Source organism: Siphateles boraxobius, unplaced genomic scaffold, assembly GCF_051911475.1.
Source record: "Siphateles boraxobius isolate OS27281-9 unplaced genomic scaffold, OSU_SipBor_1 6, whole genome shotgun sequence".
In the NCBI taxonomy this organism is placed as follows: domain Eukaryota; kingdom Metazoa; phylum Chordata; class Actinopteri; order Cypriniformes; family Leuciscidae; genus Siphateles; species Siphateles boraxobius.
The window spans coordinates 18528995-18555108 of NW_027509186.1; the positions used below are offsets into that span (position 1 = coordinate 18528995).

General features: G+C 41.7%; 1 protein-coding gene across 16 annotated transcripts in view; it reads left to right on the forward strand.

The window, feature by feature from the left end:
* Positions 1-1360: 1360 nt before the first annotated feature.
* The window catches only part of nbeab (neurobeachin b), a 292102-nt gene continuing 267348 nt past the window's right edge, over positions 1361-26114 (forward strand). For all 16 annotated transcript variants that reach the window (XM_077208039.1, XM_077208041.1, XM_077208040.1 and 13 more), the window contains exon 1: positions 1361-1968. In XM_077208039.1, the coding sequence (XP_077064154.1) occupies positions 1705-1968 (264 nt within the window). In that variant the 5' untranslated portion in view covers positions 1361-1704. The remainder of the gene's footprint in view (positions 1969-26114) is intronic.

Consider the following 26114-nt stretch of genomic DNA (forward strand, 5'->3'; position numbering starts at 1 on the left):
AGATCAGATGTGGATAATAAACATATTTTAGTTTAACTCCTTAGCTAGCACCGGCCTGTGGGGGGGCCGTAGGGGCGTGTCTATAATTGTATTAACTTTGTTTTATAACAAATATTCAATCAACTATCATAAACTATGCATCAATTGAAAGCTAAAACACTCAAGAATCACGTTCTGAACTCGTTTTTGCAATCAATACACCAGAGAGGAAAGGGTTAAATTAAATACTGACTGACAGACCCTGTAAATATGAACAAAATGAACGGCAATACTTATCTTTCATCTCCTATGGTTCAGATAAGTTCGGACGAATCCAAGAAACACCAGCATACATTTCAATGTAAGGGTCTACTCTTCAAAATGCATCCCACTTTTGTAATCCAAAACAACGAAAAAATAGGGAAAAATACTCTTAAAAATTACCACACCAATAACATGAAAGTAGCGCTGGCTTCAGACAGGTTAGGTGATGGTGAATCTATCTATCTATCTATCTATCTATCTATCTATCTATCTATCTATCTATCTATCTATCTATCTATCTATCTATCCATCCATCCATCCATCCATCCATCCATCCATCCATCCATCCATCCATCCATCTATCCATCCATCCATCCATCCATCCATCCATCCATCTATCTATCTATCTATCTATCTATCTATCTATCTATCTATCTATCTATTTTAGAGAATCCATCCATCGATTTTAGAGAATGCTATCAATATATCTATTTTAGAGAATCCATCCATCCATCCATTTTAAAGAATCCTATCCATCCATTCATTCATCTATTTTAGAGAATCTATCCATCCATTCATCCATCCATTTGAAAGAATTCTATCCATCCATCCATCTATCTATTTTAGAGAATCTATCCATCCATTCATTCATCTATTTTAGAGAATCTATCCATCCATTCATCCATCCATTTGAAAGAATCCTATCCATCCATCCATCTATCTATTTTAGAGAATCTATCCATCCATTCATTCATCTATTTTAGAGAATCTATCTATCCATCCATTTATCCATCTATTTTAGAGAATCCATCCATCCATCCATCCATCCATCCATTTTAAAGAATGCCATCTATCTATCTATCTATCTATCTATCTATCTATCTATCTATCTATCTATCTATCTATCTATCTATCTATCTATCTATCTATCTATCTATCTATCTATCTATCTATCTTAGAGAAAACAGAAAAAACATGTTGACTGCTGCGCGATAATGTAAAAATGTACAGTGATTCTGTTACACTGCACCACATGTTTAGGCTACCTGTTTGATCGGTAGGGATCAGTCTATAATCTATATCTTCCCTTCGACCCATGTAGTGCAGACAGGACGCACACTGCAGCCTACGGTAGTCTACTGCACATAGAGGGCGTTTTCCCAGCGTGAGAAACATTTGATGGGTTCACCCAGCTGGGCAATGTAAACCCACATACTACATCACTGAACACAAATCAGAGAGGGAAGCCAGCGAGCTTATGTACCTACAGTGCGGAGCATCCAGACCAGAGTAGGCTATACTGTGAACCTGCCACATGCGTTTCGACTCACAGCCGGTGGATATTTAAGTACTATCCCTCTTTTAAAGTGGCTCAAAATATATAATCGAACTTGATTTGACTAAAACACCTCCTGTTCTTGATGATACAGCTCTGTTTTTAAACATCGCGGCTGACTGGATATGGCGAGCGTTCAGCCGGTGGCCACGCCGGGCGACAGTGCACCTCATCCCCGCCACAGGCATCACGGAGCCGCCGCAACCGCGGGCTCCAGTACCGGTGACATGATGATGATGTCCTGCTCCGGCTCTGTGGTGCTACCGGCCGGGGTGATAAACCCCTCGGTTCCGATCCGGAATATCAAGACAAAATTCGCAGTGCTCTCCGGTCTCATTCAAGTCGGCGAGGTCAGCAATAGAGACATAGTGGAAACAGTGTTGAATCTGGTAAGTGTTACTTCTTGTGGCTGTGTTGTAAAACCTACTCACTGCGTAGGCTAACAGCATTTTTTGTTGGGGCTCCTTGAACGATTCAATGGACTCTAGATAGGCAGCTTTTCAGGTTTTGAAACTGACTTTGGGAGTCATAAACCTCTTGAATGAATGATTGTGACATTATATCACAGATGTGAGTGTTCGGATGCAGCATTTATTTTGTGCCATTATGTTCTCATTACAGTTATACTGACATATGGCAAAGTGTCTGTCATACTTGATAACAGTAACCAAACAGGTGTCCTGCTATAGTTAACATGATACCGTGTTTCTATCATCCACTGGAAAAAATTACTCTTGATCTTCATTAAAAACATCCTTAAAGCATGGTCTCTCTTTGTTAGACTTTTTGTTGACTTGCATTTTCTGAAAACAAATCTACTGGATATCTAGCCAAAAACATAATTTTAAAATTTTAAAGTTTAACATGTTTTTAAACTAAAAAGTTATATATATATATATATATATATATATATATATATATATATATATATATTAGTGGTGGGCCGTTGTGAGACTTGTGTAAATACATATATATATTTATGATTATGCTTGTTCTTTGACTGTGTAAAAACAGGCAGGTTTATGGCATACTTGTTTAGCTATAATGAACTTTAGTCTTAAGTTAATAGTCGATTTGCTGAGTATTTGTTAAAATAGACTTCCGTAGAACACACATGACCTGGACCAGGGTGTTTGGTCAAACATTACTTATTCTTTAACTGTGGACACACTTTTGTACTCATTGTGATTCTTAGTTAATAGCCTGAGTAATGAGCTGACGGGCAATCAACACTGACCTGCTGTAGTAGACTAACCATGTTAAGATATTCATCCGCCTGGGTGTGATTTTCAGTATTTGATTGATTTGACAGTCACAGACTTCACAAAATTTGATGCATTGAACTGAAGAATAAAGATTAAGAAACCAGAGGCACATCCAGCTTAGAAAAACTCAGGATCAGGTGTTTCTTTTGTGACTGCTGTCTGTCTCACACAATAGCAGCTCATGGTGAGTCAAGGAGGTGATGCTGACAGCATTTTAGACAAAAGGTCTGTTCCTGAGCTCACAGGTGCTGCTGTTTACGGCACGCCAGGGTACATTTCTGACTTGACAGAGGAGGGAATAATTACTGCCCTTCCATTAGATACCATTTGCCAAGGATTCTTCAGCCACTATGCACAAATTGTATTTTCATAAACCGTGTTTATCAGTCAGACAGTTGTTTTCAGTTGTTTTAGCGACACAGAGAGAGAGTATTTTGTAGGTTACCTTTTTGGTGTATGTGATATGTGATTTCATGCATTATGAATATGAAATGGAAAATATTTCTTATACAGAATATGCCTTTGGTGATACAGACAGGTCCTTCACGAAAGTAGGCTAGGCGCCACTGGAAAGAGATATAAACTCAGAATTCTGAGGGAAAAGTCATATATGACTATTTCTATTTATTTTTTTACAGAATGTTGCATTGTTTATTATAAATTACTTATCCCTGCATAAAAAATGTATCCGTGCTAAAAATCCTCCACAGCTGACTGCAAGTTGGCATTCAGATCTGCCTCCATTTAGTTGGCAACACCCAACTTCCTACCATCCAGTGAGTTCCAGAGGGCGAAATCCAGTCCCAGCCTACATTTTTTTCCATCATTCCAGTAGCCGTTTAACTTGGATATACGTTACAATAGGGAAGAATAGACTATCACAACTTCCATTTCATGTTGACTTTAACTAAAAATTGTGAGATATAAACTTGCAATTGTGAGTATTCATATTGAATCTGAGTTTTAACTCAAACAGCCCAAGTGTAACAAACAGCAGCATCCTTGGAAAGACAAAATAGGAAAGAAAAAAATAGGGTTGGAATTTATATTGGCTTTGAATTTTACATCGGATATGTAATACCGCATAAATACATGCATACCGGGCAAATGTGTTGCCGCACTTGGCATGTCAGGGCAAAGGCATAGTCCTGTGACTCTAATTGACTTTTGATACACTCAGTGCAACTCGGACATCTCTTGAGTAACCGAAGTGAGAAGAACAGAACGCCCAGGCAAATCTCACCAGAGAGGCGAATTCACAAGTCATGATGTGACTGTCAAAGTGAGTCGTTCCAGAGACATTTTTGAGATGTGCACATTTTTTTGTATCGTGATTAATAGTTACAATCACAGCGCCATTGTGTTATCACCGCTTTTCTTGACAGCGCCTCAGAAACCGTATATGAGAAGAACAGTACTGTAGTACAGTACAGTACAAGTGTGGTTGCTTTGATGTCTCGATTAAAAATTGATCGCTGGAGTCTCTAGTGTGCAATGACTCAGAGATGTGTAATGGAATTGATCCCGCTAGATTTACTTTCGCTGTTTTGACCGAGGCAGCACTCTCACTCAACTTTATCGTATCGTTAAATCTGATCCAAAGCAATGAAACGGTGGGAAGTTGCACCTTGTTTGTCACATTGTACTTTCAGCACACTTTAAATCTTGTGTGTCTGATTCTCCGAGAGACTTTAACAAAGCAACTCTGTCGTTCCGGAAGTGCAATGTGTCACAGAAATCCCTTGTGTTGGACAGGATGATGCGTTCGAGCAGGAACAGGAAATATGGCCAATAGTCACACCGGTAAGACAATTGGGCAGAGCCAGCAAGCCGGACTCAATCTAGCTGAAGGAAACTAGGCATCCGATGTAAAATTCAAAGCCAATATAAATTCCAACCCTATTTTTTACTTTCCTATTTTGTCTTTCCAAGGATGCTGCTGTTTGTTACACTTGGGCTGTTTGAGTTAAAACTCAGACCTGTGGATGGTGAAACAATGACTAGTAGGATACAGAGAACATTAACAATTAAGAAGCTCTTTCAAGGATTTGAACAAACTGCAAAAGATAATCTTTTCAAAGCTGGATCTAAAAATTTATTTTGTATGATTCTGTGAACCAAGTCAGAAGGATTCCATAATGAAGAGTTTGAATGAAATAAAAATTGAATCAAAATGCTACTTCTGATCTTCTCCTCTCTTTTGAGTGTAGTTTTAAAAATGTTGTCATCATTTAGTCGCCCTCGTGTCGTTCCAAAAGCTGTTTAGTACAGTGAAAGTCAAATATTATTTAGCAATGTTTTGCTATATTGATAATGGTATATTGCTAACCCTTTCCTCCTCCTCCTCAAACGTCAACCCGTTCTGTAAATTAGTGCAGAGCGTCAGCAGTGATGTACAGTCCGGAGGGAATGCTGCTGCAAATTCAAAATAAAGAACAGAAACTGATGGATGATTATTTAAAAGCACTTTAACTGCTGCCTGGTAAACTCCTGTTTTCTCCCCTTCCGTTGGTTTCATCGGCAGTTACATTATATTATGTTTGCCTGCTTAACTAATGCATACTTCAGCTAATTTAGTTGATGTCATCTTACTCACCTGTATATGTTATCACTGTTACGAAGGCAATCGTCGCTTAAATGGTTAGTTAACTTAATTATGTCACCATTTACTCACCCTCAACTTGTTCATAAACTGTATTGATTTATTTCTTGTGCTGTATACAAAAGAAGATATTTTAAAGAACATGTGTAACCAAACAGTTTCTGGTCCCCATTGACATCCATAGTATTTTATTATTATTATTATAGAAGTCAGTGGGGACCAGCAATTGTTTCATTACCAGCATTCCTCAAAATATCTTCTTTTATGTTCAGAAGAAAGAACTTCATGCAGGTTTAGAACAACTTGTGGTCAAGTAATTATGACAGAATTTTCTTTTTTAAGGTGCGCTATTCCTTTAGTTTTCCTAAGTATTTTTCTGTTAACACTCTGTAGTTTCATATGGGGACATGGTCTTGCCTCAAAGGGTTATTTGTAGAACATGCTTGTACTGTGAGGTGAAATCTTTAAATGAACATTGAATCGCCATGAAGTTTGAAAGTGAACAGGATTGTGTTCATTAGAGTTGAAGAGATAGTTCATCCAAAAATATAAACAGTCATTATTTACTCACCCTCATGTCATTCCAAACCTACTGTGAAACACAAAAGAATTCTTCACACAGCTTTCTTCCATTCATCAACAATTTATCGTGACCACAAACTGAAACTGAAGTGCTTTTTAACTCTAATCATTCATTTGAGAGTGAATTATTCAACTCAGTATTCAGCTCTCAAATAAAAATGGCTCCTAAATGGCATAGGTTTGACAAGAACCCATGGCATCCAATTTCAGTCTTTTCCTAATCTGAAGTGTAAGAAAAGATTTGAATTTTTTTAGCCTTTTTGTCCTTTGTGGAGTTTGACAGCCCATGGTCACTTTAAACTGTCATTGTATGGAGGTGTGGATATTTTTTGAGTGAACTATGATAAACTCTCTCAAATGATTGACAATTCATGTGATAAGCTGACTTTTTCATGATAATAATGTGAAATAATAAGCTTGGGAGGTTAATGTAGTTGCCTCTAATTCTCTTCAACAGTTTGATTCCTGTACAAAAGCTTTTCAGAGGCCTAATCGACAACAAATATCCATAATTTCCGCAGAAGCGAACACAGGAACCTTTAGCGGTAGAGAGAGATCTCTCGTGTTCCCAGTCATGTGCTACCAGACTGAGTCTCGACAATGTGTCTTATCTGGACTAATTAAGAACAACTATGTTGTTAATCTCCCTCTGCTGCAAAGTCTAAAATGAAAGCTGTTATACTGATAAAGTGGGAATGTTTCACCCTGTAGGTAGCTTTTATTGCTTGAAAATTGTTAAATTAGGTTAATGTGAACAGAAATCTATTTATGGTATAATTGTGCTGTCTTAAACAATCACTGCTGTTTTATATCCATGTGGATTTACTAGTCAAGAGTCGTATGTTAGTGGAATACAAATAAATGCCATAAATGAAATGCAGACTTGATAAACCACAGTGATTTTTTTTCTTCTCCATTTGTCATATCCCACAAAGGATGTTTCCAATCTTAGAATGCACGTTGATGCCGTTCTGTTCTGTTTGCTGTTTGCTGCACGTCTGCCATATGAATCGAAGGGTTGAAAGAGATGATCCACATTGACCTTACCATTGTGGAGTCAAGACAATCTTTTGTTCATCATTTTAAAAGAAATATGCCATATATGAGCACTTACTCTCAGCATTGGATAAAAGTTTGCAAACCCTGTTGTGGTTTTTCTCTCATTGCTATTGCTTGACCATATGTATTAAACTGCAATGTATCTCACACCGTTTGTACTATGCACATGAATAATATCTTAAATTTTGCAGCAAACAGATAGATTTCATTAGAGAAATTTCAGGTCCATTTCAGGAAGTGGGTTCGGTTGTCAACATGGCAAATTCTTGTGACCACTTGAAACCTTTGCGAAATCTGCGTGCAGAAATTATCCGTCTTCACGAGAAATTCCAGATTGTGGAGATTCCCATTGAAAAAATGACTGGATTTTGCACAAAATTTTTTGTAGAACAATGGTAATTATGACCACATCTTAATAGTTTTCTATGTGTTCAGACCTGCGACTTCAGTAGACAAAGAGAGGTGAAATGAAGTAGGATACTGCTAAATAAAAATCAGATTGTGTGGATTTCTATTGAAATGACTGGATTTTGCCCACAAAAATTTGCCAAACAACAGTAAATGGCCACACCTAAATACTTAAATAAATTCTGACCTGCCATTTTTACTTAGTATGTGTAAATCACTCGAATATTTTTCTCGCTAGGTGACTAAATATGTCTTTAATTAGCCAATGGCTAGCAAATGTGTACGATTTCACTCGCTTGTGATTCAGTTAGAGGTAAAAACTAAGTTTAGCGCAGATACAGTTGCCTGTTGAGCTTTACGGATTGCCATATGGTCAAGAGCACCCTCTGTTGCTTTTTTTCTCAAACGCGCACTCAACATGAGAGAAAGAGAGGTGAGTACAGATGAATTGACGCGCTAGATCTAAATATACTAAGCACTGCCTGATGATTGCCAAGAGTTGACGGAATGGTCAGTGTTTATCATTTGGACGTGTTCTGACAGAACACGAAGACGAAATTGAATTTTCTTTCATGTCTTCTTGCACTTGAAAGGACAATTTCACACAAAATTACGTCAACATGCCTGTGTCTTGTAAACATAATATCCTAGTATCCTAGTAAACATATTCAGTTATATCTTAAATTAACATAAACATTCATGAAAGACAACGCATGTCTAAAAGTGACAGCAGCCTAATATCCCTGCTGCTGTCTGTTTTTAATGTTAATCAAACAACAGACTCACTGCAAAAAATCACACTGCTCTTGAATGAATAACTTTTGTAATTTTAACAAGGATTAATCTATATTTAATAGACAATGCTGTTTTATTTTACATTTGATTACTTTATTCAATTTCTGTACATAATCTACCTAATCTGTATCTTAACTAATGTTAGATCTACCTGAAAAACTTAAATCTTTGTTCTGTTGGGTTTATTTGTGGTATTGCTTATAGTTTGATTATTTGTTCTTATTTTATTACAGACTGTTTACTTGTCTTTAATGTTTGAAATTTATTTTATATTTATATTTTCTTTATATAGATTTTTTTCATTAGCATTGTTCTTGCATTCCATGTAAAAAGTCTGGCAAGTAAAATAAAAAATGTATTAGCCGATGGCGACTTGAGCTTCAGAGTGTACATAGAGGGTTGCACCTTAGCAGCCGCTTAGCTATTCCCTCTTAGACTTATTTCTGCCATTGTGACTTTGGGCCTCAATTGGGACAAATCGTTCTCTCTTCTGCTATCTTATATAAAGTTCTGTTGGTCCTTGATATTGCTACTCGCTGTGCTGAGAGCCACCAAATTCTGATAAAGTGTTGACCTGCATTTGCTCCATTTCTCCTTGCTGTCCCAGATGAAATATAGGTTTTAAAACTTGAATTCTTAAGTGGGCTGTGTAGAATTGGCTAGAGCAGCTAATTTTTCAGAGGTCAGACATGCTTACTGCCAGAACGCTGGTAATGAGGTTCTAGGTTTGTTTCTGTCGCCCCACTGCGCTGTGTGCTTGCATGGATTATCAGCTCCCTTGCCTACTGATAAAGACTGAATACCTGGTGTAGGCATGAAAACCCCCATCAAAACATAGTCACCAGGCTTTCATAAGATTTAAAGAGCTGTTTATCTGACTGTGCTAATAGCATATGAATGCAACTTTATTTGCTTTCCAGTATTCAACTTAATGTCATAGTTAATTTTTAAATTTTTTTGTTGTTGCTAATTTCATTAGCATAATGTTAGATGATATTAAATATTTGAAGTGTGTATTTTTTTCTTATGTTAAATACTTTCGCTAGTGCCAGTTTAATATGCAAAGATGATAAATAAGACATTCACAGATTGACTTGACTAAAACACACAAAAATGTGTATCCCGACACATCTGACACATACTGACTCAGGGTGTTTACACGACAACAATGTACTAAAACGATACTTGGTTACTAACGTAACCTCGGTTCTCTTACGAGAGGTTCTCTCGTATTGTGTAAGTTTAGTTTAGCTTACGCTACGGGAAAGATTCATCTTCTCGAGATATTGAAGCCAAAAAATTATCCTTAATTTTGTATTCATTGTCAACGCAGTGCAGCAGCTAGCAGACCTAGAGCAGGCCATCTCGCGTGCTCATTGGCTGCCCTGCGGGCAACTGCTGCAGCCTACCAGTGAGCCCGGAATGGGCGTGGCTTAGCGTATAAAAGTAGGGGCTGTAGGCTGACTTCTCCGTTTTTTCGTCGACTGAAGCGAAGTCGCTCGTGGCGCGAGCACGGCCGGTTACGCAATGCTCGTTCCCTCTCTAGAGAGAACCGAGGTCATGTTAGTAACCGAGTATCGTTCTCTTACGAGAGGTTCTCTCGTATTGCGTAAGTTTAGCTTACGCTACAGGAACACTTTGTCAACGCCGTGCGCGCCAAGCATCCACCATGAGACCCCGAACTTTCAGGGGAACCCGGAAAAAAGTGGAAAAAATAAGGTGGCCAGCCACGCGGGCAATTACTTTTACATAAGCACACATAGGGAATACAGAGCAGCGCGCCGGTCTGTATAGGCACATGGCACATACCCTACTAGTGCAGCTCAACCAGGAGAGCTGAGTCACGTGAGAGTAATCTGAGCAGGAAGATCTGGGCAGAATACACCTCTCCTTCAAACTGACAACAGTTTAGCCTGCAAGGCAGGAACTTCTAGGTTATAAAACCTGACAAAGGTAGACGGAGAGCTCCAGCTCGCCGCTACACATATGTCATGGATAGAAATCCCACTGGACCACGCCCATGACGAGGCCACGCCTCTCGTGGAATGAGCCCTGATGCCCAGAGGGCATTGCAGACCTTTTGACGCGTAAGCAGCTGCTATAGCGTCCACTATCCATCTGGATAGGCTCTGTTTCGAGGAGGCGAGACCCTTGGTGCGCCCAACAAACGAAACAAAAAGCTGTTCTGAACGCCTGAAGGAGGCGGAGCGTGTAATGTAAAATCTCAGCCCCCTGACAGGGCAGAGGAGATTCACCTCACCTTCGCTGTCAGATGGGGCCCTGAAGGGGACTGACAGGGAAATAAACTTTGACGGCGGTCCGGCCGCAGCTGGACACGCACGTCTTTTCTCTCTCTTTGTTAGCAGGGCTTCGCGTGCTCAGACTTCAGCGTGATCTTCTGCCGAGGCCCTCTGGGGGACGGCGGTCTGTGACGGCTGTCTGAGCGCGACCTAGGGCGGCCGCCCTGACGTCACTGCGAAGGCTGAGGCTGTGCTGGACGCTGGGCGCTGGCTCGCACAGGAGGCTGTTCTTTTCTTTGTCTCTCGCGAGAGCGGCCTGTAGCCGAGCTCGAGCGTCGCGGCAGGAAGAGGTTCATGGCCTGCGTGGTCTTCTGTACCTCAGAAAAACAGTCAACGATCCCGTTCACCGCTGGGCCGAAGAGACCAGTGGGGGAGAGCGGGTCGTTCAGGAAGGTGGCTCGCTCAGTTTCCCTCATATCCGCGAGCGTCAACCAGAGGTGCCTCTCTGTTACAGTCAACGCAGCCATGGCTCGTCCAATGGCTTGAGCTGCTGTTTTAGTGGAGCGGAGAGAGAGATCCGTCGCACCTCTCAGGTCTGTAACCGCAGCTGGATCCTGGCCCTTCTCATCCCATTCACGGAGGAGGTCGGCTTGCAGGATCTGTAGCACAGCCATGGAGTGGAGAGCAGACGCGGCCTGGCCGGAGGCGGCAAATGCGCGGCACCTGACCAAGGCGGAAGTGGCTCTGCAGGCTTTTGACGGGAGGGCAGACCGTGACCGCCAACTTGCGGAGGGCGGGCAAAGGTGCGCTGCGACCGCCTCTTCCACAGGGGGAATAGCCGTGTACCCTCTTTCAGCGGCGCCGTCCACTTGGGAGAGCGACGCGGAGGCCTGGGACTGAAGTCTCGAGGAGAATGGTGCGTTCCATGACTTCGTCAGCTCCGAGTGAAGTTCCGGCAGGAATGGAGCTGTCCTGATTGCTGAAGCTGCACGGCGGCGACTTTGAAGGAAACAGCCGGCGAGCCTGTTCGGCGCGGGTTCCTTCGGCATCGACCACTCGAGCCCGAGACGGTCAACAGCTTGCGTCAGCAGGCTCATCAGTTCCGCATCAGCTCCAGCGCGGGTACGGGTGGATTCCTGGATCGACGAGGAGGCGGAGTGAAGCGACCATTCCTCGCTGTCTGATGCCAGGATGGAGCAGCAGTCTCTCCTGGCGTGTCCCTCAGCCTCATCCTCAGATTCGACGGCAGTGAGGCTCGTGAGCGGCAGCTGCGCGTCGGTGAGGGGGGGGCAGGGAAGACGAAAGCGAGGCTATGTTCGACGGCGGCACTGGCTTCTCTCAGATCCAGCGATGCGAAGAGGTCGCTGAAGAGACGAAAAATCAGAGAAGTCAGCCTACAGCCCCTACTTTTATACGCTAAGCCATGCCCATTCCGGCGGGCTGTGACGCTATGAAGGCGCGGGCGCCCTTCATTGGGCGTGACGTCACGCCGGGCTCACTGGTAGGCTGCAGCAGTTGCCCGCAGGGCAGCCAATGAGCACGCGAGATGGCCTGCTCTAGGTCTGCTAGCTGCTGCACTGCGTTGACAATGAATACAAAATTAAGGATAATTTTTTGGCTTCAGTATCTCAAGATGAATCTTTCCCGTAGCGTAAGCTAAACTTACGCAATACGAGAGAACCTCTCGTAAGAGAACCGGAAAGGTTTTTCTTTTCTTTTTCCGTGCACACAACAACGGATCCACGAAAATGACTAAAAACTATGTTGTTGGCGATGTCCTTTTGTAAAGGAACACTACGTACCTATAGATTGCACACGTAATATGCATGCGCATGGCGTCATCGTTTTCGCAAACTCACGTTTTTGTAGTTTACAATGACATGATAACAGAATCATTTTATAAAACTTACACTTTGAAATCTGATTTTAAAATCGTGCATTTTCAGGCTGGCAAAACGCCGTTGTTGGCCAAAATGCATAAGAAGTTCACCGACTTAAGTTGAAAATGGTGTAGTTTAAAATGCCCCCTCAACCAATGACATTTAGTTTGGGGGCGGAACTACCTGTCTGACCAGTGCCTGAAAGTGTTCAGGAAACCGATTTGAAAATAGTCATCGTTTTTGCAATTCCTTTTATGTACAATGTTTACACTACCATTGAAAATTTTAGGGCCAGTAAGTTTGTTTTAAATAAATTTATATTTTAACAACGATACATTATATGTATGTGTGACTGATTCAAATGAAGGCTTTTTTTTTTAAACTTTCAAATCATCAAATAATTCAGGACAAAAATGTATCATCGTTTTCACAAAAATATTAAGCCGCAAAACTGTTTTCAACATTTGTACTAATAGGAAATGTTTCTTGAGCACCAAATCAGCGTATTAGAATGTTTTTTGGAGGATCATGTGACACCGAAGAAAGACTGAAAGTAATGATGCTGAAAATACAGCTTTGCATCAGAGGAATAAATTGCATTTTAAAACCATTATTTGAAATAGCATTTCAAAATATTACTGTTTTACTGTATTTTTGAGCACAAGCGACTTCTTTCAAAAACATAAACTAATTTAAGTCCACGGTGCCATACAACAAATAACATATTTCACCGGTAAATGCTGCGGTTGACCAATCAGAGCCAAGTATAGAACTGTGTAATAAAAGAAAATCAGATAAAAAAATGTATCCCTTTGTCTATCTACCCGTTAAATAAGTTGTATTTGATATCCTTAAAGTGTGAGGAAACATTTTATCCCTATACTGAAAAGAGCACTGACTAATAATTAATTATTGATTTTCCCTGACAAAGATAATTTGGTAATGTTCTGATCATTCCATTAACGATTAGCTATATGCCAAGGAGGAAAAATGTTAACATTTACTTGAACTAGTCATGTGCTGTCTTCCATGAACGTTATTAATAGGTTAATTTAAAACCAAACTTTTGGGAAGACCCAAAGTAAAGAGCTCACCTTTTAAACTCTTCTCCAAAGCTATATCCCAAACTATTCCAGTCATGAACGAGTGTGGAGAGCAGACCATGCAAATGTGACCTTATGTGCAGTCGATACACAAGACTAGAGAAGCAGTCAAGGAAATAATGGCTATCCAAGGGTTTGGAAGTGAAACAGCTGTTCAGATAAATTAAATCTGCTGATTTCATGGTGAAATTTGATGGTTAATGTGAGAGTTGTGCTTTTCATGCATATCTAGTGAGTCCTGTTAACGTGAGGGATAAAGTGTAACTGTGTCCAAATCATTAGACACAGTCCTCTGGCATTGTGTGTAGAGTTCTGAATGGTACGCGTAGGACTGTTGCTTCAGCAAATACACATTTGCCTTTAGAAAACGGGAAATGACACAGCTAATCGAAAATTCCCTTTTTGATCGCAACACATAAATTAAGCTTATCATAAATTAGCCAGATTCAAACCTCATCTGTTGCACCCCTGAGCTTACTGGATGGTCTAAAGGACATTTTAGGGGCATCTGGCCTGTTTTTAACATTACATGTGCAGTGTAATACATTTTTGAAGTCTGTGTGACTCATAATGAAAAATAGCTGCAGAAGTGATTCATAATGTAACCGGGGTGCAATTTAAAATAAAAAGACAAATGATGAGGTTAAAATATCTTTCTTAAAAGGACAAATTGGAAGGGTGTTGGAAGCACTAATCTAAGCCTAAGCCATTGAAATGACTAGGATCATTAGTATTTATTGTTAATATCTGAAATTGTTCCCTATATTCAGTGATTTTACTCTCCAGTGAGTGTGCTGTTTCATTATTTTTTCCCCGCCTTGACGTCAATACATAATTTTAGGAAATAATACAAATTATAGGTATTCAAATTCAGCGAGAACCTCATTTGACGCTTACTGACTCTGAATGATGTATATATACATTTAAAGTGGTTCATATGGTGTGTGAAGTTTATATTTATAAGTTGGAATGTCGTAATTGGGACATCAGGTGTGTTAATATCACTTTGGCCTGTATCACTGTGCTGTAAACTGATTCGTTATATAATACTACAACCGTGTTTTTTACATGCAGCTAGTTTTATTGTAAATGAAAAAATATGATATATTTCAACAAATTTTAATACAGATACTACCTCCATTGTATCTGCTATGTTCTTTCACCTACACCCTCCCTTGGAAACTCTGGGTTTGCAGAGATTCCCACTCATAATTACGACATTGTGATGGCATTCAACTCAATATGATCTTTGATTCTTTTGAATAGTGTGGTCACATTTACAGCTGCTCAACAAAATTTTGTGGGAAAAATCCAGCTATTTCAGTTGTAACCTGTGCAACTGAAGGAGTATAACGTGAAGCCAAAAAAATTCCCCACACAGATTTTGCTCGAGTTCAAAATCGGTCACACAAATTTGCCACTTTCACCAACAGAAAGTCTTTGGTTTGAAAGTAAATTTTGTGTGAGTGAGTGGTGCTTCATACATTGCTACGTTTTGGACAGTGGTCCTTTTTTGCCCACAATGTTTTGCTAATGTAACCGCACCTTTATTCGAACAATGCTCACTTCTTGTTAATGGCTTTTGCACATACGTTCTTTCATTGTCGGAATACCCCACTGAGCAATGCGACGTCGGAGTGACATGTCCAGAATTGGTCATGGACCGACGGACCCAATATAGACATGATCTGCACGTCTATCCGACGTCCAGTGTTTAGTGGGACAGTACTAAAATATTCTGACAGACCTTTCAGTACTACTCATTTTGTGGCACCGAAACACCGCTTTTGAATGTACAGCGTGAAGCAGCACACAGCTCGAGTCTGTCTGATACCTGAACGAATGTGCTGGGGGTTTTTCATAAGTGATTGAAATATGTTACCAGATGCTTTGTTTGGGTTTAAAAGGTCTGCGTAAACACACCTTTTGGAAGAATTATTTTTAACATGAATTTAATATTTTAATGATCTCATTTCTTTTTTTCCCCAAATATATATTCCTTGAAAGAACTAAAATAATAAAATCAGATAAGTCCTGAAATAACAGTAATATCTAAAATATTGTACCTCATGCAGCACAGACGGTGTCACATTGCTTTATATATAGCCTATGTAATTTATTTTAAGTGGTGAAATGTCCTTCATAAATCTCAGATTGTCATTAAACTAAAGTCCAATACTGAGAAGATGTTTATGGTGTGGGACCAGAGTTTAAAGGAAGTTAATGCTCCGTGTCTTCCGCTTTCCTCCCCACCGACTCCATCTCTGATGTTACAAAACAGCAGGCATTGAGCAGCGGAGCGCGACCAGCTCGTGTAAAGCCTCAGACATCTGGGAGGACCCTGGGCATGTGTGTTCCTATCTCTCGTCCATGCCCTCTGCAAGACCAAGGATTTAGTGATGATGAAAAGCTGACATTTTTGGAACAATCAGGGATCATTGCGTTGCCTCAGCCTTCTGTTTCTACTCACCCGGGTTGACAGATAGGGCTGTTTCAGAAGGGCCATATCAGTTGCAGGCACTGGAATCCGTTCATTACCAAAAACGGGTCTTATTTTTTCTGAAGATGGCTTGAGGGGAAGATTTCACTCTCCGTGTTTTGAGCGCACGGCTTTTGTACTTCACAGGAAGCATTTAAAATTCATGTTGCCCCAGTTTTGCCTCTTGCCGGAAAACGGCACATCAGAAATGAGGCACAATGTGTCCAATCATTGAAATAAAGCTGCTAGTTTTATTTACAGTGCAGTTCACAAGATAAAACACATAGTGTGTTTGAGGTGTTTCCTCCCGTGGGCTCATAACCAGATTCTCCTTGACAGACCTCTTTCACAATGAACCCACATGCAGAAGCATTTATTTTAATAACTGCAGTAAATTATGAAAATCTATCATCAGTCTACATAAAACAGAACCCAAACCCCAAAGTGGAGTTATAAAATACTTAATCATCTGAATTCAGTGAGATTTACTTATAGAAAGTGCTGTTTGTTTGTGTTTTTGTTAAATATTATGTTTTAAAATTATGTCTGTCCTACATTTCCGGCGTCTATTTTGCCCAAACAATGTTGTTGTTTTTTCAGGTTAGCACACTTGTTTATCAATAAAGCTTTCAATGAAATATAAAAACTTGTTAACCGTGAAGAATATAAATAAAAATAAAGATTTTTTTTTATCTTGATCTTGATTATATATACATTTTACCTAAATATATATATATATTACACTAAATTCCTGATATTGTTAGTAGACAAATTTGTTAAACTTAGTAACTTCTTGAGTAAATTGTGAAAAATGCCCTAAAATAACCTTTGCTATTGTTTGTTAGTCTATATTGCAAGTCTATTATGTCACATTTTAAATGCAGGCAGCATTGCAGGCAGCATTTTAATGTCTAAGCACAGCAAGATACAGACCTCACTGCCATATTGCCTTACTTTTAAAGTTCCAAAGTCATATTTCTGCTCCTTTTTTGGGGATAGACTTTTAAGAAGTTTGCAAACTCTGAACACAATCTTTGAATATAGACACTTTGGGTAGTCCTAATAAATATATCATGGTGCCATCCGGTTCAGCTCTTTCTCCTCTCTCTCATACGTTTCTCTTATGTTCTGTGACACCGGGGAGGAAGTGATGGTGCATTATCTTCCTGTCTGCCTTTGCGAAGGGGCTGTCTGAATTCCTCAGAACCTCAGTGGACAAAGGCTAATGCAAAAAGGAGCATCATTTGAATGCTACCTGCATGACGAACGAAAGATTTGTTAGACTGCTCAGAAGACACACATGCCCACACCGACTATGCTATATTTGATGTGTACTTGGCTATATTTATGTGCCTTTGAAGCTCTTTTATGCTGGTGAGTCATCACCCTTGTTGAACTATGTGGGCCCACAGAAGTGATGTTGTGTACATTTATGATCCAAGCAGACAGTATCCCAGCCTTTTTTCTAAAGGGTTTTTAAGCTTTTTTTATATTTGTACCTCAATCTTAGCTCGTTGCATGTAAAGAGCCTTTACAAGATATGATTTCAAGTTAGACCTTTATATCTTTTTGTATGAACAACCAACCTTTAGATGGTATCTTTCAGTGGAATCAGTGGAATAAGAATAATAAGATTGGATTAAATAATATAACTGTATTTTTTTGTTTTGCCCATAAGGAAACCATTCTGAATGGTTAAAATGAATGTCCGGGTTACGTATGTAACCCTAGTTCCCCGAAGGGACGGAGGCTGCGTGAAATCGCAGTGGGAACGCCCCCAGCGTAACGCGTCTGAAGCATGAATGAAATCAGTCAATGGAGAGATGGAAAGTCACAGCAAGTGACGTCATTGACCAGGAAGCTATAAATATCCCCTGAATACACAAGCCGCCAGCTTCTAATGTTACTGAAGCAAGCAACCCAAGGGGATGCCGGGAGTATGGCAGGACACGCAGCGTCCGTCCCTTCGGGGAACTAGGGTTACATACTTAACCCGGAACGTTCCCCTTCAGGGACTACCGCTGCGTGAAATCGCAGTGGGAACGCAATACCCACATCCCCATATGACCAAATCCCCGTCATGGGTCATTAGGAGACAAAAACCGACGAGAGAACCTGAGCCCCGGGAGTGGAGCTAAGATCAAGGGAATAAAATCTAATGAAAGTGTGCGGTGAGGACCAGCCTGCCGCATCACAAACGTCCTGAAGAGAAGCTCCTGAAAGAAGAGCTGTACAGGCAGCCATACTCCTGGTGGAATGAGCCCTTACAGCCAAAGGTGAAGGCTGATGGGCCGAAGCGTAAGCAAGCGAGATGGCCTCGACCACCCACTTGCTCATCCTTTGCTTAGATGCAGGACACACTTTCTTAGGTGACCCAAAACAGACAAACAGTTGTCCCGATCTCCTCCACAGGGCAGCTCTGTGGACATAAGCACCTAAAGCCCTGGTCTGACGTCAGAAAAGGCGGAGGACAGTAAGCCTGCAGAACTATAGGTCTAACAAAAGTAGTTGGCACCTTAGGAACATAACCTGGTCTCGGACAGAGAAAGGCCTTAACCATACCAGGAGCAAATTCCAGGCACGAGGGAGCAACCGAAAGTGCTTGAATATCTCCAATTCTTTTTAGAGATGAGATAGCGAGAAGAAGGATAGTCTTTAGTGTAAGAAACTTTTACGAAACTTCCTTGATGGGCTCGAAAGGAGCTAGGGAGAGACCTAAGCAGCTAAGGCCGCCACGTACACCTTCAGTGTGGAGTGGGATAACCCTGTGGAGAGACGGTCCTGCAGGAAATCCAGCACTGTACCAACCCGGCAGTTAACTGGGTCCTGCTGGCGCTTTCCACACCAAGAGGTGAAAAGTTTCCACCTCGCGGCATATAACTTCCTCGTGGCGGGAGCTCTGGATTGGAGGATGGTCTCAACGACCTCAGTCGAGAGACCAGAATCTATGAGCTGGGCCCCCTCAGAGGCCAAGCCCACAGCCTCCATAGTTCTAGGTGGGTGTGAAGGATCGACCCACTCGCCTGAGAGAGCCAGTTTGTAAAGTGGGCGAGAACGCAGACCCCCTTGATGGTTGAAATAAGAGACCACCGATGTGTTGTCTGTCCGGACAAGAACATGGTGGCCCCTTAGGTCTGGGAGGAAATGTTTCAGTGCCTGAAACACTGCCAACATCTCTAGACAATTTATGTGCCATAGACGGTGATGGTTCTCCCACAGACCATGAGCTGGGCGACCACTCATGATCGCCCCCCACCCCGTGAGAGAGGCATTTGTCGTTAGCATAATGCGACGACAAGGAGCTCCCAACACAGGTCCTTGGGACAGAAACCGAGGATCTTTCCACATAACCAGGGCGCGATGACACCGTCGCGAACTCATGATCATGCGAAGCGGATTTCCCTTCGGGGTGAATCCCCTGGTTCTGAGCCACCACTGCAACGGTCTCATGTGCAGGAGGCCAAAAGGTATCACGTTGGACGCAGCTGCCATGAGACCTAACAGTCTCTGGAACTGTTTTACAGTGGATGAGTGGCCTAGCTTGACCTGATCTACTGCGGCGAGAATCGAAGCAACACGAGCAGGTGACAATCGTGCCTGCATCGTCGTCGAATCCCATACTACACCGAGAAAAGTGATTCTCTGTAATGGAGAAAGAACACTCTTCTTGGCGTTGAGCATCAACCCCAATCTCTTGATGTGAGCAAGAACAACATCTCGATGCCGAACCGCCCGCTGTTCAGATTGAGCTAGAATTAACCAATCGTCTATATAGTTCAGAATACGGATGCCCTGCAGCCTGAGCGGAGCTATAGCTGCATCCATACACTTCGTGAACGAGCGGGGTGACAGTGCTAGGCCAAAAGGAAGAACCCGATATTGGTACGCTTCGCCCCCGAAAGCGAACCTCAGGAACTTCCTGTGTTGAGGGAGGATAGACACATGGAAGTAAGCGTCCTTTAGATCTATTGTGACAAACCAGTCCTCGGATCTGATTTGTGAAACGATCTGCTTGAGAGTGAGCATTTTGAATTTGAGCTTCCCAACAGTGCGATTTAAGAGACGCAGATCTAGAATGGGACGCAGCCCTCCATCTTTTTTCGGAACGATGAAGTACCGGCTGAAATATCCTAAAAAATCCTAACAGAGTTTTTACCTCCTTTTCTAGTACCAGAGCCTGCTCGGGGCCCGCCACAGTAGGCAGAACCCCTCTGAACCGAGGTGGACGCATTCTGAACTGAATAGCGTACCCGTTCTTGATAATATTCAGGACCCACTGAGGAACATTGGGAAGCATTTCCCATTCCGCCAGGAACTCTACTAAGGGAACCAGCCTTTCGAGGCTGGCCTCTGGATGAACATCCCGTGTGACAGACACAGCGCCCTGTAACATACTGGCAGGAAACAGCTGGTCTGAGCACTCCACAACCCTCCTCAGAGGGGGCGAGCGTCCCCCGGGAAATCGCTCGCCGAGTCTCTCTACGCCCTGTATAGGCAGGGTTAGTAGAACAGACCCCTGAGGGCATCGAGAAAGACAGGGCACCGTGTTTTTGTGTGGTGAACTCAAGTCTTTCCCGATGGGGACCACCCTCAGAATCCTGACGTTCAGCCCGTCAGGATTTTTTCGACGCGGCCTTCCTGGCGACAATGACTGTCCTCAGATCAGTCCTGCCCCGAGAAGGCCGCGCCGGAGAGCGCCCCGCCTCGTCCCTCCAGTCCCTCTGCGGGGGGGCACGAGACGTGACACTCCACTTCTGCTGTGCTCTTTTGGAAGACGAACTCGACGGCTGGGACTGCCCTCGTTCAGCAGCCCCAGTGACACGCACTTTTAGAGGGATAAACTTATGAAAGGCAGCCGCCTGTTTTTTCTCTTCCTGGAACCGCTCCGTGACAGAGTGAAGAGCGTCACCGAAGAGGCCCGCAGGCGAAACGGGAGCATTTAAAAGGAGAGTCTTGTCTTTTTCTTTCATAGAGGTCTTACTCAACCATAAGTGCCTTTCTGTGGCCACCATGGCTGCCATAGAGCGGCCGATAGATTTTGCGGTCTCTCTGGTGGCACGAAGAGTGAGATCAGCAGTCTGCCTGAGTTCGCTAATCATATCTGCTGAAATTTCTCCCCCCTCACACGCATCTTTCAGCAGGTCGGCCTGCATAATAGCCATCGTATGCAGACATGCAGCCGCTTGCCCAGCCGCCGAGTAAGTCTTCCCCACCAGCACAGAGGTATTTTTTTAGTGGTCTAGATGGAAGAGCCGGTGCTTTAAGTGAAGACGACGAAGCAGGCGAGAGATAGCTCGCGAGCGTCTCCTCTGCCTTCGGCATCGTCACATAACCAGCAGATTTAGCACCAAAAATGTTACCATAAGCATTGGACTGATTTGTGTAAATTCTGCTTGAAACCTAACCCAGGTCTTTGAAACCTCAGCATGAAGGTCTGGGAAGAACGGTAAGCACCGGCGAGAAGGTTGAGTTGATACAGACATAAATCTATCATCTAGTTTGCCTTTATTTCTAGACTGCTGTCTATCAGCTGGCCACTCGATACTGAGCTTTTCAACAGCCCGAGATAACACGTCCATCAAACCTTCTTCATTTGCAGTATAATGTGACAAACTAGTTTCTACTGATGCAAAGCTTTCGACATCCAGCTCCTCAGAACTGGATAATCTCAAATCAACATCATCATGTGCCTCCACCCGGGCAGAAGTAACCGCCGCAGCGCGTGCTTCCAGAGCCGGGTAAGAGGCACTGGATCCCGCCGGAGAAAGCTGAGATAGGGCGGGGCCCGTCTCAACGTTGCGGGTGAGATCCATCTGCGAGCCCCAAGACAAGCGTCGCCGCTCTGCCTCAACAGAAGCGGGACTCGAGCCTCGGGGAGCTCGCAGCATACTGCTCTCCTCGAAGAGCGATCCCCGCGAGCGCTGAGTTCTCAGAGGAAAGTGCTCGCAATGCTCACAATCGACTCCCTCGAGAGCCGACTGGGCATGCTGCACTCCCAAACAAGCCACACATAGCTCGTGTGAATCCCCACCCGTGATGTATCGTGTACAGGGGGAAACACACTTCCTATACTGCTCGCTCAATATGTTTTTTTAATATATATATATATATATGGTGATAAACTCCTGACAGAACAGACAAACACAATCGAAGATTTCAGATACACACACACAGAGTGCTGCTGAAGTAACAGAAGCTGGCGGCTTGTGTATTCAGGGGATATTTATAGCTTCCTGGTCAATGACGTCACTTGCTGTGACGCTCCATCTCTCCATTGACTGATTTCATTCATACTTCAGACGCGTTACGCTGGGAGCGTTCCCACTGCGATTTCACGCAGCGGTAGTACCTGAAGGGGAACTGATTTGTTAGCCGGTTGACATCATTGTTTCTACTCGTTTCTTAAAATATAAAGGGTGAGCAATTTAATTTAAAAGATGGCTGTCATGAAAACTACGGATTTATTCAAACATACATACTGTATAAGTAAAAATACAATGAATATGTAACATAGTGCATATTTAGCAAAATGCTTTTCTCTTGAGTCAACCTTTCTAGCTTACTAAAAGGTTTATGGACATTGAATGGCTTGTGAGATAAATGTAACATTACGTGTTTGTTTACAAGCTGTTTTATTGACATCTTTTCGCAGTTGAAACACTGATTGAGTGATTACATGAGACCATACGGATTTTGGTCAGTTTTACTGTATCTTTCAACATACCTTCTAATGTCCATTCATGTTTATTTCTTGCTGTAGTAAAGAGAAATAGATGATCAGTTTGCATGCCGCTTGAACTGAGCTGCACAGCAATATGAAAGAGCGCCAAAACGTCATTTATTGCTTGAATATCGTAATATAATTGACAGAATTCGAAAGCTGAGACCTAGTTTCATATCAAAAGTAACAATGAACAACAAAGCTTATTGCGATTTATTGGATGGGAGGCACGCTACAAAGTTTTGCTCATACATCAACTGAAAACGGCATAGACCAAAAGATAAATTCTTGGGATTTAAGAATCGTTATCGGTTCATCAGAATGAGAATGATTAACCAATAAATTAATATTTTTACCCTACTATTTAGTGTTTCCCCTGCTAAAGCATATTTTTATTGTATTGCTTAAGTGTATCCTAACAGAGATCTGCCCACCTGTGTGCTGCTCACATTATTTCACATGCAACCAGGGCTTGACATGAACTTTTTTGTTTACCAGCCACTGTGGCTAGTGGTTTTACAAAGTTACTGGCCACTCAGCATTTTCACTGGCCACAATTTTGACATTAATACCATAGGGGAAAATATCTCATAATTTAGCAAAATATTAGGCTGCTGTCACTTTAAGCCCTGCCCCTGAAACACGGATCCATTATATTGTTACATATGCGTTTTCTTTCTCAACTGTTTATGTTCACTTAAAACAACTGACTGAGTTTACGTGAATAGTCGCCAAGATCGGTATTGATTGTTTAAGCGCAATGAGCAGCAAAACAGAATTCAATTTACTACTGAAAAACAGCTTTATGTGTGCAGACTGTGCACACTTTGGGTATGAGCTCAAAATCTTATGAAAAAACATTATGTGCAATTCGCGCAATCCCACGCCTAAATGGAAGCCTTGTAAAAGGAGTGAGTGAGGGGAGGCAGGTTTATGTGTCATCTCGCTGTCGGAGAAATGATAGAGTGAGAAAGCGCAGCTGGTATCGTGTATCTATTCTGTGGAAAATAAGTATTGGAATTGTTGCAGATATTTCAGTATCGAAAAATCTATCATTTTGAATACACTACATTGCACTTAGTTTATTATTTCAGATGCCTTTTTTTAAAGACAATTGAAAAATGTATACATTATATATAAAATTCAACCCGCCAAAGTGGCTAGAAGGAGTGACTGCGTTACACGCCACTGCTGAAATCCACCCGCATTTGGCGGGTGTTAATGTCCAAGCCTTGCATTCAAGGTTAGCCGGTTGAAATTTAGACGTTGTCTCAGACCATACCGTAGATCTGACCATACTGTAGATCTGTACCAAAACCTACTGAGTTGCATAAGTATGCAAATGTATTCTAAAGTAGCATAATATCTCAAACAGAACCTCATAAGTGACTCTTTGGATTTCTCATTGCTCCATTGACAGTGATGACATTATTTAAACATTACCTTTTATCACATTCACAAATTTTACCATTCCCTTAAAGTCATTCCATGTCATCACAGGCACCTTGAAGTTTTCTTTGGTAAGTTTGTTTACGGGCAACACATGAATAGGTGTCAGTAGTCTCATTCTCAGGACGTAATAGAGCTGGGAATGAATGGACTGTTTCTCTGCCTGGGCTTGAATCCATCACCCCACCAGCCCCCTGGAAGCTGTGCAGATGGTCATCGCCATGAGGACCCACATGTTTTTTCACCAGAAATGCACACGCTCATGTGCGTTCCTGGAGACGTCCACATATGGCAGTTGATGTCAGCGTGTGTGTAATGGGCTTCGTGGCAAGTGGCTCTCATTATATTTCACGGCACGTACTATAGATGACATGCTTTCATTTTGACACTTGCACATAGGTGTTGAAGTATATTTTCAGAATATGGCTGAGTGGGATTATTTAACAGCAAACGCTGTGATTTAATTAAATAAATATACAGGTGCAAAGTGAAGAGGTATATTCAGAGCGTGAGGCTCATGAAAGGGGTGTTCAGAGGTCTCAAAGGCCGGTCTTTACAGTTTCATTTGGTTCATTTGCAACATGTATTTACAATATTGTACATGAATATTTTCATATTAATGCAAAGTACAGATAGTTTCATCTGATTTTAATTTTGTAAACAAAAATAATAAGAAAAGTACTATATATATATATATATATATATATATATATATAACAATAAATGATGCTACCCTAGTTCGAAGTTAGCAACATCTATGGCTACAGCACAGACTAGCTGTATCTGCATCATTTCAGATGTAATTTCAGTCTATGCTTGACAGAAACAACCAGAGCTGGTGGCTGTCCAACACCCTCATTCATGTCTTTCTGTGATTGCAGTAGAGTGGTCTGCAGAGTCTTTGTCCCTGCCGCTCACGGCTCATGTGTCTGGAGTGATCATGATGTTCTTTAGTCTCCAGCAGCAGCAGGGATCTGTAGTCTGTTTGTGATGTATAGCTCTGCATTATAAGTACTCTCCAGTCACCATGTGCTATACATTACAAACATTGGATCTTTGAACTGCTGTAAAATTAATGTGAATTGACCCGTCACCTTAAATGGGTCATAATATGTCCGTGCACAAAGGCATGATTTTGTTTTTGGGGTATACTTGAATAGTTTTTCACGTTTGAATGATCAAAAACACTTCAAATATTTCACATTATTTCAGTACCTCTCTTCCCAGTCTGTTAGTAACCTTCTGTTTATTTCCTGTCTCTATGAAGCCTCTCCTTTCGAAAAGCGCAGTGTGCTCTGATTGGTCAACCGTTTGTTTCTGAAATGTCACACCTCTTACAATAACCGCAAGTTTCAACCCACTATTATCACAACTCAACCTGGCCCTTTTCTGCGGAAACCTATTTAAATGATTGACACTGCGACTTGAACGTTTCCGAAAGAAAACTCAAGACTACTTTCGAGGCGTTTTAGGGAGTTCACAAACAGTGCTTACTGATTTTAAAGACTTTGTGCTTTGTAACTTTGCAGGGCTTGTTCAAGATCAAATAGCAACATTACACACATTTCAAAGAAAGTTGAAAATGTAAAATAGCAAAATATGTCCTCTTTGAAAACATTCAGACCAATCCTACAGTACAAAGGTTGCCATCCTTCATTTTATCTTTTCTAAGTCTTTAAGAAGTTGAATTTACACGAGAATGATTTTGCGCAACATAAAAACAAATTGAAATTTTTTTGTTGGACACAGTTTCTTAATAGTAATATGTAATAACATTCATATATCTACCTGAGGGACTCTGATAACTCGAGCCTGCCATCTGCTTTATTAGCACGAGTTGTTCAGTGTATAATTCAATATAATTCAGTGTAATTGTTGGGAAACGGGCTGATATATTCAGTCAAGTCCCGTTGGGGGTTGTTCTTCAGCGGTACGACTATGTTGAAAGCACT